The sequence below is a fragment of the Salvelinus sp. IW2-2015 genome, linkage group LG17 (assembly GCF_002910315.2).
Source record: "Salvelinus sp. IW2-2015 linkage group LG17, ASM291031v2, whole genome shotgun sequence".
In the NCBI taxonomy this organism is placed as follows: domain Eukaryota; kingdom Metazoa; phylum Chordata; class Actinopteri; order Salmoniformes; family Salmonidae; genus Salvelinus; species Salvelinus sp. IW2-2015.
This window is the reverse complement of record NC_036857.1, coordinates 3,527,917-3,546,011: the sequence shown is the minus strand read 5'-3', so window position 1 is coordinate 3,546,011 and position 18,095 is coordinate 3,527,917. Positions and strand designations below refer to the sequence as shown.

General features: G+C 44.0%; 1 protein-coding gene across 2 annotated transcripts in view; it reads left to right on the top strand.

The window, feature by feature from the left end:
- The first annotated feature begins 2,479 nt into the window (after positions 1 to 2,479).
- Positions 2,480 to 18,095, top strand: part of LOC111976276 (A-type voltage-gated potassium channel KCND3) — a 44,584-nt gene continuing 28,968 nt past the window's right edge. The window contains exons 1-4 of one of the 2 annotated variants that reach the window (XM_070447807.1): positions 2,480 to 2,578; positions 8,428 to 8,460; positions 8,643 to 8,734; positions 9,226 to 9,476. In XM_070447807.1, the coding sequence (XP_070303908.1) occupies positions 9,328 to 9,476 (149 nt within the window). In that variant the 5' untranslated portion in view covers positions 2,480 to 2,578; positions 8,428 to 8,460; positions 8,643 to 8,734; positions 9,226 to 9,327. The remainder of the gene's footprint in view (positions 2,579 to 8,427; positions 8,461 to 8,642; positions 8,735 to 9,225; positions 9,477 to 18,095) is intronic. The other variant, XM_024005063.2, reaches the window with a different exon arrangement.

Below are 18,095 nucleotides of genomic sequence, written 5' to 3'. Positions count from 1 at the left end.
AGACAAGATCATGCGCACCATCTCCCCCCCCTCCTCCTGGAACAAGATCATTGCTGTCACCATCTCCCCCTCCTCCCCATCCATAGAACAAGATCATCATCCCCTCCCTGATCCCAGGCCATCTCCCCCCTCCTCCTCCTAGACAAGATCATGCTTCACCATCTCCCCCCCTCCTCCCTCCTAAACAAGATCATGCTGTCACCATACTCCCCTCCTCCTCCTAGACAAGATCATGCTGTCACCATCTCCCCCCCCTCCTCCTCCTAGACAAGATCATGCTGTCACCCACTCTACCCCCTCCTCCTCCTAGACAAGATCATCTGTCACATCTCCCCCCTCTCCTCCCTAGACCAAGCGATCTGCTGTCACCATCTCCCCCCTCCTCCTCCTAGACAAAAACGATTCATGCTGTCACCATTCTCCCCCCTCCTCCTCCTAGACAAGATCATGCTGTTCACCATCTCCCCCCTCCTCCTCCTAAGACAAGATCATGACTTCACCATCTCCCCCTCCTCCTTCATACAATAATCATGTCTGTCACCATCTCCCCCTCCTCCTCGCCTAGACAAGATTCATGCTGTCACCATCTCCCCCCTCCTCCTCCATAGCACAAGATCTTGCGCTTCACCATCTCCCCCCTTCCTCCTCCTAGACAGGATCATCGCTTCACCATCCTCTCACAACATGCTTCCCTTCCTCCTCCTAGACAAGATCATGCTGTCACCATCTCCCCCCTCCTCCTCCTAGACAAGATCATGCTTCACCATCTCCCCCCTCCGTCCTCCTAGACAAGATTCACTGCTGTCACCATCTCCCCCCTCCTCCTCCTAAGACAAGATCATCTGTCACCAATCTCCCCCCCCTCCTCCCTAACAAAGATCATCTGTCACATCTCGTTCCAGGGCAGGCCTTGAGGCATCTCTTTCTGCTCTACTTCCTACTAATCCAAATACAGTACCACTCTCTCTTTCTGCTTTTAATATTCGTCATAGTAGCTTTTTAAGTTCTCCTCACCAGGTGTTGTGCTGAGGAGTTTAAAACTTAACTTGGAAGTTTAGTTTCTCTTGAAGTTAAGTTTCTCTGAGCTGTAGGCTATTCATTGGAAGTATTGCAGTCTACCAAAGGTGGCCGGTGCCACCTTAATTGGGGAGGACGGGCTAATAGTAATGGCTGAAGCGGAATACATGGAATGGAATCAAACACCAGTTTTTTTTTTATACCAACCATTATTATGAGCTGTCGATGCTCTAGCTTTGTGTTCATGTTRCTTGTGTGTAATAAATACATGAATMAATMAATTAATAAAAGCCAGCAATGATGGCTTGCAATGATGCTTCAGCAGAAATCCATCCTCAAAATCTGTCCTGCCTCTCTGCACTGTCTGAGAGCAAATTTGAACCAGAGACACAGGTTCTGGGTTCCAGTGGCCCTAAATACTCTCTCTCCCCCCCATCCCTGCTCACTCTCAATAAAAGTGGATACATTCTAGCAGGGTATGTTTTCACACCTCCTCCATTACCCCCAGTAACCATTTCCACGTTGGCTGGAAGTGTTTGCCTGGTGACCCCAGAGAGCCGATCTCATTGGCTGAGCTCAGAGCGAGACGAGGAAGAGGGTCATCCTAGAGACCTCTGGGATGTCTAAGCTGGCACAAAGGAGCATGCGAGAGGGAGGGGCAGAGAGGCCAGGAGAGAGGTACAGTAACAGATAAGGAGAGAAAGAAAAAAAGAGAGTGAGACAAAAGATTGAGAGGAAAAAACTATTATAAAAGTGAGAGGATGGAGTGCAGAGAGAACAGAGAGAACAGCATGGAGAGGAGGAGGCGTGTGTGTGTGCAAGAACACCTCTGCTTAATACCTGTCTCTGGGAGCATAAACAAGATTGAGAATGCTGGCCAGCTTGTCTGAGCTGAAACTCTTGCCAGACCTTTTGCAAGCAGACATTGTGTATTGTTTGTTATTGACGCATTGAGAAATCACATTGCCTTCTTTTGCTCCTTCTTTTGTCTCTCTGTCTCTGTCCTTGACAGGAGAGAGAGAGAGAGAGAGAGAGAGAGAGAGAGAGAGAGAGAGAGAGAGAGAGAGAGACAGAGAGAGAAAGAGAGAGAGGTGGCTGCACACCAACCCTCCTCATACTGTGTTTCCTGTAGATGAGAAGAGACATAATGCAGACAGACATACACACTGTTGGTTAGGGTTGTAGTCGTAACACTTTAAGGCAGTGGACATTTCATTGATTTATTCTACATAAACAAAAGCAATGCATTTCAAGGCGCAATTCAGCAAGTCTATTACACAAAAATCACAGACTGCAATATTAAACATTGAAAAGACATTACCCTCCTAATATGTGCTTTTGTATGCATTGATATCAGGTTTGCATCAAACGTTTGCGCTGTGCATAGCCATTTGGATTTAACCTGGTTGGTGGTGTGAGGGGACTGATCTTTGGTTTCCATGGTTTCTCTGTCTTCCAGAAAGCACGTCTGGCCAGGATACGAATATCCAAGACAGGAAGCTCTAATGCCTTCCTCCACAGCAAACGGAATGGCCTCTTCAGCGAAGCCTTGGAGCTCACGGTAAGAGAACACTCAATACAACCACCATTGACTGTACTAGTCTGATTTTGTCGTTAGGAGCCCATCCCCCTCCACAACACTTCTGGACTCAAAGAACTCAAATACTCACACCGCACGACCTCTTTAACTCACATAGGCACTCTAAGGCACTCTCTAAAACCCAGCCCAGTCACAACAGTAGAATTCTGTATGTTTGCCCTGAAAGTGTTTATACATCGGAGTGACACTTCCCCCCGTGGGATAGACTCTTAAGTACCAGATCACATAATCACACTTTGACTGCACTTCATTCAATCAAATCAAATATATTTATAAAGCCCTTCTTACATCAGCTGATATATCAAAGTGCTGTACAGAAACCCAGCCTGAAACCCCAAACAGCAAGCAATGCAGGTGTAGAAGCACGAACACTTTATAGATTGCATCCTTCTTCCGTCTCCTTGAGGTAATCATTGACTCATAAGTAATGGGATAGATCAAAACAAGGTTACTACATTCACCAATCCAACCTCATCGGTTATTTCCTCAAGGCAGAAAGGATAGAGAAGTCTTTATTCAAACAGGGTCCTTGTGATTCTTCTCCCTCTCCTCCTGGGTTCCTGGAAGACTAGGCCTGGCTTCTGAGAACAGCTAAATGCAGTCCTGTTAAATATGCTGTAGTGTTAATGTGAACATCTTGGTGCTCAGCTGGGATCCAGGCTGCAGGCWCTAGCAGACATGTAAACACAACTCGGGTTCCTCCTCTCCTCTCCTCTGGGCTGAGACACACCAAAACACAKAGACACGTTAGCTGTCTCTGAATGTATAGCTTGTCCTTCTATACACCCATGAATTGTACTGAGATTTGACTGTGCCTCCACCACCTCTCCCACGCACTATGAAACAACTGTTAGCATGACTAAACTATAAAAACTAAAAGCTGAGCTTTTATGTTTTAGAGGTTCCAAGCAAAATGATCTCGCTGACGTCACAGGGATAAGGCAGCTGACCTTCGATACATCTGCACCACACAGAAGATGAGTCAATTGTGTCCATGTATTATGCAGCATCACCTGGTTACCTACCTGCCTGTAGTGTAGCTAATGGACCAGCCACCTGGGTGATTCACAGCAGCCCTCACACCYGTGGAGGCTGCTGAGGGGAGGARGGCTCATAAGAATGGCTGGAACMGAGCAAATGGAATGGCATCAAAACCATGTGTTTAATGTATTAGATACCATTCCACCAATTCCGCTCCAGCCATTACCACGAGCCCGTCCTCCCCAATTAAGGTGCCACTGACCTCCCGTGCCTCACACATCCTGCTGAGTCTTTGGCTTTAGTCTTTAGGAATGAGTAGGACAGGACCAGAAATAGCCTGGAGACGCAGCTGTGTCTGTGTACTGTAGCTCAGCACTGTTTAGGAGGTGAACTCTTCCCCACAGCACATAACAAAATGTGCTGCAGCACTACTCACATACACAGGGGAGGGGGGAACTACATAACAACACACAGTAAACATGGTGGAAACTCAGCCCGGTCTCATAGACTAGACGTAACATGGTACATGTAAATCCGGGACACTCAAAATAGTATGATATGTTARGTTTGGTATGGTTAAATAACACAGAAGATTACTTAAGGCAAAAACAAAAGTAGGATGGTTATTCGGGGAGGATGGGTGGGTGTATAAAGCACACCTGATTCTAATAATTAGCTGGTTGATAAGATGAATCAGGTTAGTTACAACTGGGATTGGTGCGAAAATCTGCAGGAGGGTAGCTCTCCAGGAACAGGGTTGGAGAGCCCTGCTTTAACCTAACTTCTAACCCTAACCTTAACCCCTAACCCCTAGCCTAGCTAACGTTAGCGTTAGCCACGTAGCCGCCATCTAAGGTCAGCGCCAACAAATTGGAATTCATAACATATCATACGTTTTGCAATATTCGTAACATATCATACGTTTTGCAATATTCGTAACATATTATAAGAATTGCAATTCGTAACAATTTGTATGAATTGTAATTCGTAACAGATCATACATTTACATCCGTAAATTTATACATACAGTGCATTCAGAAAGTAGTCATACCCTTTGACTTATTCCACATTTTGTTGTGTTACAGCCTGAATTCAAATATGGATTGAATACATTTTTTGCTCACCCATCTACACACAATAGCCTATAATGACAAAGTGAAAACATGTTTTTAGTAATTTTAGCAAATTTATTGAAAATGAAATACAGAAATATCTCATTTATAGAGTTATTCACACCCCTGAGTCAATACATGTTAGAATCACATTTGGCAGTGATTACAGCTGTGAGTCTTTCTGGGTAAATCTCTAAGAGCTTTCAACACCTGGATTGTGKAACATTTGCATATTKTAATTTTTTTAATTCTTCAATCTCTGTCAAATTGGTTGTTGACCATTGCTCGACAACCATTTTCTGGTCTTGCCATAGATTTTCAGACCGATTTACATCAAAACTGTAACTAGGCCACTCCGGAACATTCAATGTCATCTTGGTAAGCAACTCCAGTGTATATTTGGCCTTATGTTTTAGGTTATTTTCCTGCTGAAAGGTGAATTTTTCTCCCAGTGTCTGTTGGAAAGCAAACTGAACAAGGGTTTCCTTTAGGGTTTTTCCTGTGCTTAGTTCTATTGCATTTCTTTTTATTAAAAAAAACTCCCTAGTCCTTGCTGATGACAAGCATACCCATAACATGATGCAGCCACCACCATGCTTGAAAAGTGGTACTCAGTGATGTGTTTGCCCCAAACATAACGCTTTGTATTCAGGACATGAAGTTCATTTCTTTGCCACATTTTTTGCAGTTTTACTTTAGTGCCTTATTGCAAACAGGATGCATGTTTTGGAATATTTGTATTCTGTACAGGATTCCTTCTTTTCACTCTCATTTAGGTTAGTATTGTGGAGTTACTACAATGTTGTTGATCCATCCTCAGTTTTCTGCTATCACCAATGGCCTCATGGTGAAGTCCCTCAGCAGTGTCCTTCCTCTCCGGCAACTGAGTTAGGAAGGACGCCTGTATCGTGTAGTAAATGGATGTATTGATACACCATCCAAAGTGTCATTAATAATGTCACCATGCTCAAAGCAGTATTCAATGTCTACCAATAGGTCCCCTTCCTTGTAAGGCATTGGAAAACCTCCCTGGTCTTTGTTTGAAATGCACTGCTCGTCTGAGGGACCTTACAGATAATTAATTGTATGTGTAGGGTACAGAGATGAGTTAGTCATTAAAAAATCACGTTAATCACTATAATTGCACACAGAGTGAGTCCATGCAACCTTTTATGTGACTTGTTAAGCACATTTTTACTCCTGAACTCATTTAGGCTTGCCATAACAAAGGGGCTGAATACTTATTGTCTCAATACATTTCAGCTTTTTTATCTTTTTTTTTCTTCTAAAAAAAACATAATTCCACTTGGACATTATGGGGTGTTGTGTAGGCCAGTGACTCAACATCTACATTTAATACATTTTAAATTCAGGCTGGAACACAACAAAAATGTGGAAAAAGTCAAGGGGTGTGAATACTTTCTGAAATGTAACATATCATGCAAAATGGAGTGTCCCGGATTTACATGTACTATATTGCATCTACCAGTGAGTCCAGGTTGGGAAACTAAACGTTAAAATGATTCAAGCCTGTATTGTTTACCAGTGAGTCCAGGTTGGGAAACTAAACGTTAAAATGATTCAAGCCTGTATTGTTTACCAGTGTGTCCAGGTTGGGAAACTAAACGTTAAAATGATTAAAGCCTGTATTGTTTACCAGTGAGTCCAGGTTGGGAAACTAAACGTTAAAATGATTAAAGCCTGTATTGTTTTCAGCAATGAAAAATAGTAAAGGTAGATTTTAGGTGGTGTGATGTTTATACATTTTAACAAGCCAAACAAAGGGGTTTGTCAGGGATTGCAGTGTGCTGTCCTGTCAGCCCTGACTGATGCAACCCAGTGAAAGTTTACAGTTTGCATACGTAACAGTGTTGCTTCTGGCCCTCTCCTTGCCCCAAGCTGGGTTTGAACCAGGGACCCTATGAACACATCAACCAACACCCGCGAATCATCATTACCTATCGCTCCACAAAAGCCTTGGCCCTTGCAGGGCAAGGGAAACAACTATTTCAAGGTCTCAGAGCGAGTGACGGCAACGATTGAACCGCTACTAGGCCGGTGCTAACCACCTAGCCATTTCACACCTGTTATACGTATCTGGAGGAAAGAGCTTCCCCCATTTTCTCTGACTGACATCACACTGCAATCTAGTAAATAGTGAGTTTTAGAGGCCTACTGCCCCTCTATATCTAGCCTGAGGCATACTACAGACCAAACATTCGACGTACTAATTTATTTATGTAGTTGACATAAATTAATCAACATTGTAATCAACATTAATCAACTTTTGAGCCAAACACCCAGCCGTCTGGCCCTCTAGGCTGTTGCTCCTGCTCCCTCAGCCCATAGCTATAGCCAGTAGCATCAGCCCAGACAGAGCCCAGAGACATAGCCAGCAAGCATCAGCCTCAGACAGAGCCCAGAGACATAGCCAGCCAGCATCATCAAGCCCAGACAGAGCCCAGAGACATAGCCAGCAGCATCAGCCCAGACAGAGCCCATATATAGCCAGTAGCAGAAGCCCGACAGAGCCAGACATAGCAGCAGCATGCCCAGACAGAGCCCAGAGACATAGCCAGCAGCATCAGCCCAGACAGAGCCCATAGCTATAGCCAGAGCATCAGCCCAGACAGAGCCCAGAGACATAGCCACCAGCAGCATCAGCCCAGACAGAGCCCAGAGATATAGCGGTAGCATCAGCCCAGACAGAGCCCATAGCTATAGCCAGTAGCATCAGCCCAGACAGACGCCCAGAGACATAGCCAGCAGCATCAGCCCAGACAGAGCCCAGAGCATAGCCAGAGCATCAGCCCAGACAGAGCCCATAGCTATAGCCAGTAGCATCAGCCAGACAGAGCCCAGAGACATAGCCAGCAGCATCAGCCCAGACGAGACCAGAGATATAGCCAGTAGCATCAGCCCAGACAGAGCCCAGAGAATAGCCAGCAGCATCAGCCCAGACAGAGCCCAGAGACATAGCCAGCAAGCATCAGCCCAGACAGAGCCCAGAGATATAGCCAGTAGCGCAGCCCAGACAGAGCCCAGAGATATAGCCAGCAGCATCAGCCCAGACAGAGCCCAGAGACATAGCCAGTAGCAGCAGCCCAGACAGAGCCCAGAGATATAGCCAGCAGCATCAGCCCAGACAGAGCCCAGAGATATAGCCAGCAGCATCAGCCCAGACAGTGCCCAGAGATATAAGTCAGTAGTAGCAGCCCAGACAGAGTCCAGAGATATAGCCAGCAGCATCAGCCCAGACAGAGTCCAGAGATATAGCCAGCAGCATCAGCCCAGACAGAGTCCAGAGATATAGCCAGCAGCATCAGCCCAGACAAAGTCCAGAGATATAGCCAGCAGCATCAGCCCAGACAGAGCCCAGAGAATAAGCCAGCAGCATCAGCCAGACAGAGCCCAGAGATATAGCCAGTAGCAGCCCAGAACCCAGAGATAGCCAGTAGTAGCAGCCAGAACCAGAGTATAGTCAGTAGTAGCAGCCAGAACCCAGAGATATAGTCGGTAGCAGCAGCCCACTCAGACAATCTGACTCAGAGAAGAGGGCGTCGTGCCCACACAAACAGAACAAACCACTCCACATTTACACTCACGATCTCTCTCCCTTCACACACACACAACACTGAGCACTCATTATCTGAAATGAAAACCTAGTAAACTCTACCTGTGTGTCTTTTTGTCTCCTCTTTCACCTTTGACCTGAAGCAACTTCCTTACAAGATGAACCTTTCAGACCAGGTACGAGACAGCAAACAGAACACACCCAACACTAGAAACCCCTCTATCTGTTGGCAAAACGGTGGAGCATTTTCACTCACAGTGTGTGTGTGTGGTGTGTGTGTGTGTGTGTGTGTGTGTGTGTGTGTGGTGTGTGTGGTGTGTGTGTGTGTGTGTGTGTGTGTGTGTGTGTGGTGTTTCAGAGTTCCACTGAGGAGGAGCAGCAGCGAGCAAGAACCAGTCTCTATTAGAGAGCCAACACACCACCTTGCTGCATTGTCTGGAGAAAACCACAGTGAGTAACACACACACACAACACACAACACACACACACACACACACACACACAACACAACACAAGGTGACAAGCACATCAAACAAGAAAAAACTCATGTTAATATATTTGTTTTTTATCAAATGTAAAATAATATTAAAATCAAACTCCCAACAGACATGAATTTGAGATAAGTTGTTTTCAGATGTCCCTCCTGTCTCTTTCATCCTCTCTCTCTCTCTCTCTCTCTCTCTCTCTCTCTCTCTCTCTCTCTCTCTCTCTCTCTCTCTCTCTCTCTCTCTCTCTCTCCTCTCTCCTCTCTCTCCTCTCTCTCTCCTTCTCTCCTCTCTCTCTCCTCTCTCTCTCTCTCTCCTTCTCTCTCTCTCTCTCTCTCTCTCTCTCTCTCCTCGTCTCTCGTCTGTCTCTCTCGTCTCTCTCTCTCTCTCTCTCTCTCTCTCTCTCTCTCTCTCTCGCCCTTCCCCCTCTCTTCCCCTCTCTCTTCCTCTCTGTAGAATCATGAGTTTGCAGATGAGCTGTGTTATGAGCAGAGCTACCTGGAGGGGGCACTCCAGAGCTACCCGTCTCAAAGCCCCTCCCTCTCCAGCCAAGAAGGCATGACGGGCACCTGCTGTACCCGCCACACCAAGAGGAACCACGCCCCTTTACCCAACTCCAGTATTCCCACGTGCGCCCTCTCACACACACACCCTCATCATAACCTACAGGAGCTCAGCACTATCCACATCCAGCCCCTCAACACCAGGTGAGCTTTAAGCACTGACCAGAAGTCAGGTTTAACACTAAATATGGTAATATTATCAGGGCTACACTATTACTACTGACCCAGAGTCAGTCCGACGGTTAAAACAAGCCCATACTGTGAGCTTATGCTATGGGYAAAAAATCATTAATTGGTTGACACCCAAGTCCATTACTAAAGACAATGATATCTAGAATGCCAAATGGCTGTTAATTTCTCTCTGATATTTTGCTTTTCTCCAGTGATGCTGGTATGTCAGGTGCTACCAACTGACGTATCCCTGTCATAGTGTATTACATTGAGTCTTTCATGGGCTCAGCAGCAATATACCTTCCTCTGTCATTTTACTTTATTTGATTCATTCTGTCATAATATGTTCCTCTTTTCCAAATCACTATGAATTAACAGACTTATTTCCAAACACTTGTCAATATTAAACATCCTATTAAGGTGTGAGACATTCATTAGAACTGTTATGGCTCCATGGGTTGATGAGGAATTGAACAACTGTATGGCTGAAAGAGATGGGGCAAAAGGAGTGGCTAGTAAGTCTGGCTGCACATCTGACTGGCTTACTTACTGCAAATTGAGAAATTGTGTGACTAAARTTGACAAAAATAAGAAGAAACTGTATTATGAAGCCAAGATCAATGATATAAAGAATGATGGAAATTCAACTCCATCTTTCATTGAATCAGATTACAAAACCAATTATTCATCACAAAACCAATTGATGTTGCACATTATTATAATGATTACTTAAATTGGCACAGTGGGCAAACTTAAGCAGGAAATGCCAACAACAAACAGTGAGCCATCGTATTCATGAATACAAAAACCAACTGAATGAAAAGCATTGTAAGTTTGAATTCTGTAAAGTTAGCGTGGGACAGGTGGGGAAATTATTGTTATCGATCAATAATGACAAACCTCCTGGCATTGACAATTTAGATGGAAGGCTACTGAGGATGGTAGCTGACTCTATGGCCACTCCTATATGTCATATCTTTAATCTGAGTCTAGAGGAAGGTTTGTCCTCAGGCCTGGAGGGAAGCCAATGTCATTCCGCTACCCAAGAGTGATAAAGCGGCCTTTCCTGGTTCTAACAGCAGACCAATCAGCTTGCTTGCTGCCAGCTCTTAGCAAACTTTTGGGAAAAAATTTTATGGACCAAATAACATTCTATTTCTCTCTAAACAAATTGACAACAGACTTTCAGCATGCTTATAGAGAAGGGCACTCAACACTGACACAAATGACTGATGATTGGTTGAAATTAATTGATAATAAGAAGATTTTGTGTGCTGTACTGTTAGATTTCAGTGCAGACTTTGATATTATTGACCATGACCTGTTATGTTTCAAATCAAATCAAATGTATTTATATAGCCCTTCTTACATCAGCTGATATCTCAAAGTGCTGTACAGAAACCCAGCCTAAAACCCCAAACAGCAAGCAATGCAGGTGTAGAAGCARGGTGGCTAGGAAAAACTCCCTAGAAAGGCCAAAACCAGGCTATGAGGGGTGGAACCAGGCTATGAGGGGTGGCCAGTCCTCTTCTGGCTGTGCCGGGTGGAGATTATAACAGAACATGGCCAGATGTTAAACTGTTTCAAATGTCAAATAATAATAATCACAGTATCTCGAGGTGCAGCAAGTCAGCACCTCAGGATTAAATCAGTGGCTTCATAGCCGATCATTAAGAGTATCTCTACCGCTCCTGCTGTTCTAGAGATGAAAACAGCAGTCTGGACAGGTGCATGTCCGGAACAGGTCAGGGTTCCATAGCCGCAGCAAACAGTTGAAACTGCAGCAGCACGACCCAGTGACTGGGACAGCAAGAGTCATCAACCATTGGTCCTGAGCTTGTACCTAGCCTCAGGTCTCCGAGAGAGAGAAAGAAAAAGAGAGAAGAAGCAATTTAGGATGAGCATTATATTCACCACAGGACACCGATAGACAGAGATACCCAATATAACAAACTGATCCCTTAACCCCGACACATAAACTACTGCACATAAATACTGGAGCTGAATAGAGAGGTCAGGAGACACTGTGCCCATCCGATGATACCCCTGACAGGCCAAACACGGCAGATATAACCCCACCCACTTTGCCAAAGCACACCCCCCACATCACTAGAGGGATATCTTCAACCACCAACTTACCATCTGAACAGGCCGAGTATCCCACAAAGATCTCCGCCACGCACAACCCAAGGGCGCCACAACCCCGCACGAAGGACCACAGTCAGTGACTCACCCACTCAAGTGACGCACCACCTCCTAGGACGGCATGAAGAACACCAGTAAGCCAGTGACATCAGCCCCTTAATAGGTTAGAGGCAGAGAACCATGTGAGAGAGGAAACCGGCCAGGCAGAGACAGCAAGGCAGTCGTTGCTCAGAAGCCTTCCGCTCACCTTCACACTCCTGGCCAGACTACACTCAATCATATGACCCACTGAAGAGATGATCTTCAGTAAAGACTTAAAAGTTGAGACCGAGCTGCGTCTTCACATGGTTAGGCAGACCATTCCATAAAAATGACTCTTTAGGAGAAACCCTGCCTCCAGCGGTGGCTTAGAAATTCTAGCGACCAATTAGGGAGGCCGCGTCCTTGACGCGCTGCGTCACGTACGTGTAGGTATGTACGGCAGGACCAAATCGGAAAGATAGGTAGGAGCAAGCCCATGTAATGCTTTGTAGGTTAGCAGTACAACCTTGAAATCAGCCCTTGCCTTAACAGGAAGCCAGTGTAGGGAGGCTAGCACTGTTTAATGCCTTTTCAACTTCTGCCATATTGTGTTTTCAGAGCCATCTATCTAATAGAACTCAAAGGGTGTTATTTAATGGAAGCTTCTCTAATGTCAAACATGTAGAGTGTGGTGTACCGCAGGGCAGTTCTAGTTCATTACTGGCCACCCATTCCAAAACAGACTGCAGCTCTTTGTTAAGGGTTTCAGTGACTTCATTAGCTGTGGTTGCTGACACGTATATGGTTGAATCATCAGCATACATGGACACACAGGCTTTGTTTAATGCCGGTGGCAGGTCATTGGTAAAAATAAATAAAAAAGTAGAGGGCTGGTCTTGAACATCTCTAAAACTAAGAGCATTGTATTTGGTACAAATCATTCCCTACGCTCTAGACCTCAGCTGAATCTGATAATGCATGGTGCAGTTGTTGAACAAGTTGAGGAGACTCAATTACTTGGTGTTACCTTAGATTGTAAACTGTCATGGTCAAAACATATAGATTCAATAGTTGTAAAGATGGGGAGAGGTCTGTCCGCAAAACCGAAATGTTGTTTGTTTGGACACCACACTCCACAAAACAAGTCCTGCAGGCCCTAGTTTTGTCTTATCTTGATTATTGTCCAGCCATCTGGTCAAGTGTTGCTAAGAAAGACCTAGTTAAGCTACAGCTGGCCCAGAACAGAGGGGCATATCTTGCTCTTCATTGTAATCAGAAGGCTACTATAAATACTATGCATGCCAGTCTCTCTTGGCTAAGAGTTGATGAGAGACTGACTGCATCACTTCTTCTTCTTATAAGAAACATTAATGTGTTGAAAATTCCAAGTTGTTTGCGTAGTCAACTTACGCACAGCTCTGACACACACACTTACCCCACCAGCCATGCCACCAGGGTTCTTTTCATAGTCAACTTACACACAGCTCTGACACACACACTTACCCCACCAGACATGCCACCAGGGGTCTTTTCACAGTCCCCAAATCCAGAACAAATTCAACAAAGTGTACATTATTATATAGAGCCATTATTGCATGGAACTCACTTCCATCTCATATTGCTCAAATGAACAGCAAACCTGGTTTAAAAAAACAGATAAAGCAACACCTCTCCCCTATTTGACCTAGATATTTTGTGTGTATATATTGATATGTAGGCTATTTGACCTAGATATTTTGTGTGTATATATATTGATATGTAGGCTATTTGACCTAGATATTTTGTGTGTATATATTGAATATGTAGGCTATTTGACCTATATATTTTGTGTGTATATATTGATATGTAGGCTTTTGACCTAGATATTTTGTGTGTACATATTGATATGTAGGCTTATTGACCTATATATTTTGTGTGTACATATTGATATGTTAGGCTATTTGACCTATATATTTTGTGTGTACATATTGATATGTAGGCTATTGACCTATATATTTGTGTGTACATTATTGATAGTAGGGCTATTTGACCTATATATTTGTGTGTACATATTGATATGGTATTAGCTATTTGTTCATACTAATTTGATCGGCTATATATATATTGTGTGTACATATTGATATTAGGCTATGTGTGCCGTTTTAAATGTATTTGTTCTGTCCTTGAGCTGTTCTTGTCTATTAATGTTCTGTATTATGTCATGTTTGTTGGACCAGGAGAGTTAGCTTGGTCTTTTGCAACAGCTATTGGGGATCTAATAAAATACCAAAAATACCACACAAATTGTGACAAGAGAATAATACTAGCAGGTGTACTATGCTCAGGAGCAGTAATTTGTCAGTGACACAATTAGTCTGTGGGAACATGGGCGTCTCTTAACCAGACAACAGAAAGAGCTGGCGCTCTTATACAAGAGATTGTTTGTGAGATTACCTCTGCCTCAACTTACAATTTGTCACGTTCTTCAAAATGAGCGGACCAAGGCGCAGCGTGCATTGAGTTCCACCATATTTTTATACACAATGTCAAACTAGAAACAGAACAACAAAACTTACAAAGAACGTGAAGTTGTATGCCCAAACCACTAACACAAACATATCCACAAAGACGGTGGGAGATCGGGCTTCTAAATATGGTCCCCAATTAGAGGCAACGATTACCAGCTGCTCTAATTGTGAACCATACAAAAACCACCAACATAGAATAACACATTCTAAACACCCCCTCTACCGTCAATCTTATAACTCACCGACTACATATAGAGAATCCAAGGGCTCTCTATGGTCAGGGCGTGACTAGTACCCCCCCAAAGGTGCGGACTCAGTCGCAAAACCTAAACCAAATGGGGAGGGTAGGGAGGGGTGAATAGTTCGGTGGGGCTCCGTGCCGCTCGCCCGGATCGGCATGGAGCTGGATTGAACCGCCACGCCCAACTGACAGGCAGGTGACCGGCAGAAAGGCTCTGGCATGGAGCGGGACTGGACACCGTGCCTGGACTGGGCAACCGGCGCAGAGGAGGCTCTGCATGGAGCGGGACTGGACACTGTGCCTGGACTGGGCACGGCGCAAAGGGAGGCTCTGCCATGGAGCGGGACTAGACGCGTGCCTGGACTGGGCCACGTAGAGGAAGGCTTGGAGCTGGACTGGAACCGTGCTGGACGGTGCGCGGCGCAGAGGAGGTCTAGGTCCGCTTGGAGCTGGACTGGACGATTTGCGGGAGGTTCCGGACCGTTGACGTCGCCGGGAGGTTCCGGACGTTGGCCGCAAGTTCGCCGGGAGGTTCCCGGACGGGGATTAGTGCCGGGCGTTCCGGACCGTTGAGCCGATCGGGTTCCCGGACCGTTGGCCGTCGCGGAGGTTCCCGGACCGGGGATCGCTGCGGAAGCTCTGGACTATGAATGGCGCAGCATTTACATTACATTTACATTTAAGTCATTTAGCAGACGCTCTTATCCAGAGCGACTTACAAATTGGTGCATTCACCTTATGACATCCAGTGGGAACAGCCACTTTACAAAGTGCTCTAAATCTTTTAAGGGGGGGGGGGGTGAGAAGGATTACTTATCCTATCCTAGGTATTCCTAAAAGAAGGTGGGGTTTCAGGTGTTCCGGAAGTGGTGGTTGACTCCGCTTGTCTGGCGTCGTGAGGGAGTTTGTTCCAGCTATTCATTGGGGTGGAACTAAGAGCGAAACAGTTTTGACTGGGCTGAGCGGATGAACTCGTAATCTTCTCAGTGGTAGGGAGGCGTAGGAGGAAGGTTGGAATGTAGCAGTGCTCTTGTTTGGGTAGGGCCTGATCAGAGCCTGGAGGTACTAGAGGTGCTCGTTCGGGCCTGCAAGTGGCCAGCAGCAGTTTTGTGCCTTTTGGTTAATGGGTGTAGGCCTGATCAGAGCGAGGTCACTGAGGTGCCGTTTCCTGCTCCGTAGGAAGCACTGGGTCTTGTAGGCGGATGCGAGCCTTCAATGGAAGCGTGGAGAGAGAACGAGGAGCGGGGTGACGTGAGAGATTGGGAAGGTTGAACCAGACGGGCGCGGCGTTTCTGATGAGTTGTGGGGTTTACATGTTTGCAGCAGGCAGGTGATGACCCAGCCGGGAATCAACAGCTACTGCAGTTGCAGTAAGATCTCACCTCAGACGGGTAGACCTGAGGGCAGTTTTGCCATCTCTCCTGTTAAACACAGACTCCCGCCAGTTTAAGGTTAAAATACTCTCTCATTTCGTAATACTAAACTTCATTAGTAATATTCTCTCAGTTTAGGGTAACCTCTTCAGTTTACGTCAATGAACTCTTTCTTCAGTTTAGTAATTCTATCATCAGTCCTAGCAACATCTCTCAGTTTGGTAATACTATCATGTCAGTTGTGTGATACTAACTCTAGGTTAGGTATGACTACTCTCGGTTTAGTAATATCGCCTCAGTTTAGTATTACTCTACACATCAGTTTAATAATATTTTCTCAGTTTAGTAATACTCCTCTCAGGTTAGGTAATACTCTATCGGTTTAGGTATCTACCCGCTCAGTTTAGTAATCCTGCTCTCAGTTTAAGTAATCTAATCATCAGTCTAGTAACACTCTGCTCAGTTTGTAATACTCTCATCAGTTTAGTATATAACTCTTCTTCTCGGTTAGTAATACTCTCTCAGTTTTGTATCTAACTACAGCTATTAGATAATTCTCTCAGTTTAGTAATATCCTCATCAGGTAGTAATATCTCGTCGGTTAGTAATACTCCCGGCCAGTTTAGTATACTTACTCTCAGTATTAGTACATTTCTCATCAGTTAGTCATATTCTCATCAGGCTTCCAGTTTAGTAATACTCTCTTCAGTTTTACGTAATATTCTTCTCAGTTTAGTAATCTGACTCCGTCGGTTTAATGTAATACTCTCTCAGGTTAGATAATACCTCGAATCGGTTTAGTAAAACTCTCCCGCATTTATTTTTTTATATATTTTTTTCCAGTTAGTAATATCCTCATCAAGTTTAGTAATTTTTCTGCAGTTAGTAATATTCTCCTCAGCTCTCTCAGTTATAAAAATCTTGAACCTCAGTTTAGTAATATTCTCTGTTTAAGTAATAACTGCTCTCGGTTTAGTAATACTACTACTACATTTAAGTATATCTCTCTTTAGAATATTGCTAAGATTTTAGTAATGTTCTCTCACCGTCTCAGTGCTAGTTAAGAAGCTCTCTGCAGTTTAGTAATCTTACGACAGTTTAGTAATACCTGCTCTCATTTAGTAATTACTCTCATCTCAGTTTAGTAATATTCTCTCAAGTTTAGTAATACTCTCAGTTTAGTATAATTCTCCTCAGGCTCTCTGCAGTTTACGTAATATTTTCTCAGTTAAGTATATTCTCAGTTGTTATGTAATATGGCTCACTCAGTTTGGTGATACCTCTCAGCCTCTCAGTTTAGTATGCTTCTCGGTTTAGTATAAACTCCTGCATTTAGTATTTACTCTCTAGTTATATAATATTCTCTAGTTTAGTAATTTCTCGCTCAGTTTCAGTAACTACTCTATCAGGTTAGTAATACTTCTCTCAGTTGAGTAATACTGACTCTCAGTTGAGTAATACTATCTCTATTCAGTTGATATGCTACTCGTCTAGTAAATCTCTCAGTTTAGTTAATACTCTCTCAGTTAAGTATACTGCTCTCAGTTGAGTAATATTAACTCTCAGTTTAGTAACAATCTTCAAGTTTAGTATAGTGCTCTCATTTAGAATAATCTCTACCATAGGAGAATAATCTCGGCAGTTTGAGTAATATTGCTCAAGTTTAGGTAAACTGCTCTGTGCAGTTTAGTATACCTCGTAATGTTGAGTTAATGACATTCAGTCTACGCAACACTGTCTCTCAGTTTTAGTAATGACTCTCCCCTCAGTTTAGTAATTTTTTTTTATACTCTCTGTTAGAAACGCTACTTAGTTAGTAACACTCTCTCAGTTGGGTTAAGTAATTTCCCGTGAGTTTTTCTCCTCGTTTAGTAACATGCTTTCAGTTGGTAATACTATCTCAGTCTGGTATCTCCCTACTCAGTTTCGTAATATCTCTCAGTCTTGAGTATTATTCTTTCTCATCAGTTTATAACACTCTCTCAGTTAGTAACTAGCTTCTCAAGTTTAGTACTACTACTCTCGAGATTGAAGTATATAGTCGCTCACAGTTTATGTAAAGTAATCTCTCAGTTGAGTTAATATTTCCAGCAGTTTAGAAGTAATACTTCAATCTAGTTAGTATACTCTCTCAATTTAGTAATACTATCTCAGTCAGCACACTCTCTCAGTTTGGTTAATACTTCATCAGTTAGTGTATACGACATCTCTCAGGTTAGTAATAGCTCCTCTCGATTTAGTAATCAACTTGATACTTGGTTTATTTATTTATTCTACGTCAGTTAATAATTTCTCTTCAGTTTAA